We start from the raw sequence: 1,088 nt of genomic DNA on the forward strand, positions 1-1,088 counted from the left end.
CCCCTATATTCATTCGGGAAAATTAACCTTTCAGTAATGGTTCCCGGACCAAGGTGAACTTTTCCAAAGTTCTGGATAAGGCTGACCAAAGGATGAGGTACGGCAACCCAATGCGCATTTTTTGAAAAATGCTGTACGTATCTGTTGTCATAGCTGGGCAAACGTGTCAGTGAAAAAGGCGTTTGTAGATACCTTTATATAAACGTTTATACCCAAATACTGTGAGCAACAAACCCGCAGGAATATATGAAGTTGAATGCTGCATCAACGATTCAAAAAGGCGAAAAATCGAGCGCTGGCTGCTGTGGTTTATAACCAGCTATGAAACGCATGATGATTTTAAACACAAGAGCAGCGGAGAGCAAAACTGTACCAAAAGTACCCGCACCGAACTGCTGAATCTTTGCCAATCGCAGTTCGGTGCCATCCGTAGAATGTACCATGAATTGCGGGAAAAAGAAGAAGCATTGCAAAATGTAGAAGATCCGCACATGCGAGCCGAGTTGGAAAATGAATTTGATGAAGAAAGCGCTCCTACAAAGCGTCCCACCATGGACGTTATGCGGCTGATTGGGAAGCTGTTCGTGTAGAAAATGATCACCCTGACCATACTTTGTGAGAGTTTTATGAACAGAGTTCTATACGTAGTGACTCGTTACTGTTTCACTTGGTGGACATGCGGCCACGCCGCTCACGCTTCAGCAGCTTCACAGCTAAAATTTATAATATTGGAATTGATAATATCTACTGCCAGAAACAAACTGGTTTTATAGTTTATAGCAAAAAGTGTAAGAGGGTCGGCAACGGCGAGTCGTTGAAGAAAATCGCTGGAAATTTTTGTGCAGATAGGTCGTATACCTATAATTGGCACACAATTGCTGGCTTAGGTTTAAAAGGTACAAGGGTAGGTTGCTCAGTTTCTCTATTTACTTATTGTGTTTTGCAGGTGTTTTTAAAAACTTTGGTTGCGGTGGACACCCACTGGCCCGGCTGTCCTGCTCCCTTGTACTCCACTACAGTCCTATTACTTGGACCTCCGGCTTCTCAGCCTCGAATCCCCCCAGCCTGACGCTCCAACTTTCAGTTGA

At 44.0% G+C, this 1,088-nt stretch overlaps 2 protein-coding genes across 2 annotated transcripts; both read left to right on the forward strand.

Moving 5' to 3' along the window:
- Positions 1-34: 34 nt before the first annotated feature.
- Tsp_14370 (conserved hypothetical protein) lies at positions 35-590 on the forward strand (the record flags this gene model as incomplete). Its single annotated transcript, XM_003366846.1, has 2 exons — positions 35-97; positions 320-590. Coding segments are annotated over 2 exons (334 nt in total), but the record flags the coding sequence as incomplete, so codon positions are not given.
- Positions 591-676: 86 nt separating this feature from the next.
- Positions 677-1,069, forward strand: Tsp_14371 (putative transposase, IS630 family). The gene is made up of 3 exons (XM_003366847.1): positions 677-772; positions 794-904; positions 947-1,069. Exons 1-3 carry the CDS (start codon positions 677-679, stop codon positions 1,067-1,069), a joined length of 330 nt encoding a protein of 109 aa, XP_003366895.1.
- The last annotated feature ends 19 nt before the right edge of the window (positions 1,070-1,088 follow it).

This window comes from Trichinella spiralis, assembly GCF_000181795.1.
Source record: "Trichinella spiralis strain ISS 195 chromosome Unknown Scfld5287, whole genome shotgun sequence".
Taxonomy (NCBI): Eukaryota; Metazoa; Nematoda; class Enoplea; order Trichinellida; family Trichinellidae; genus Trichinella; species Trichinella spiralis.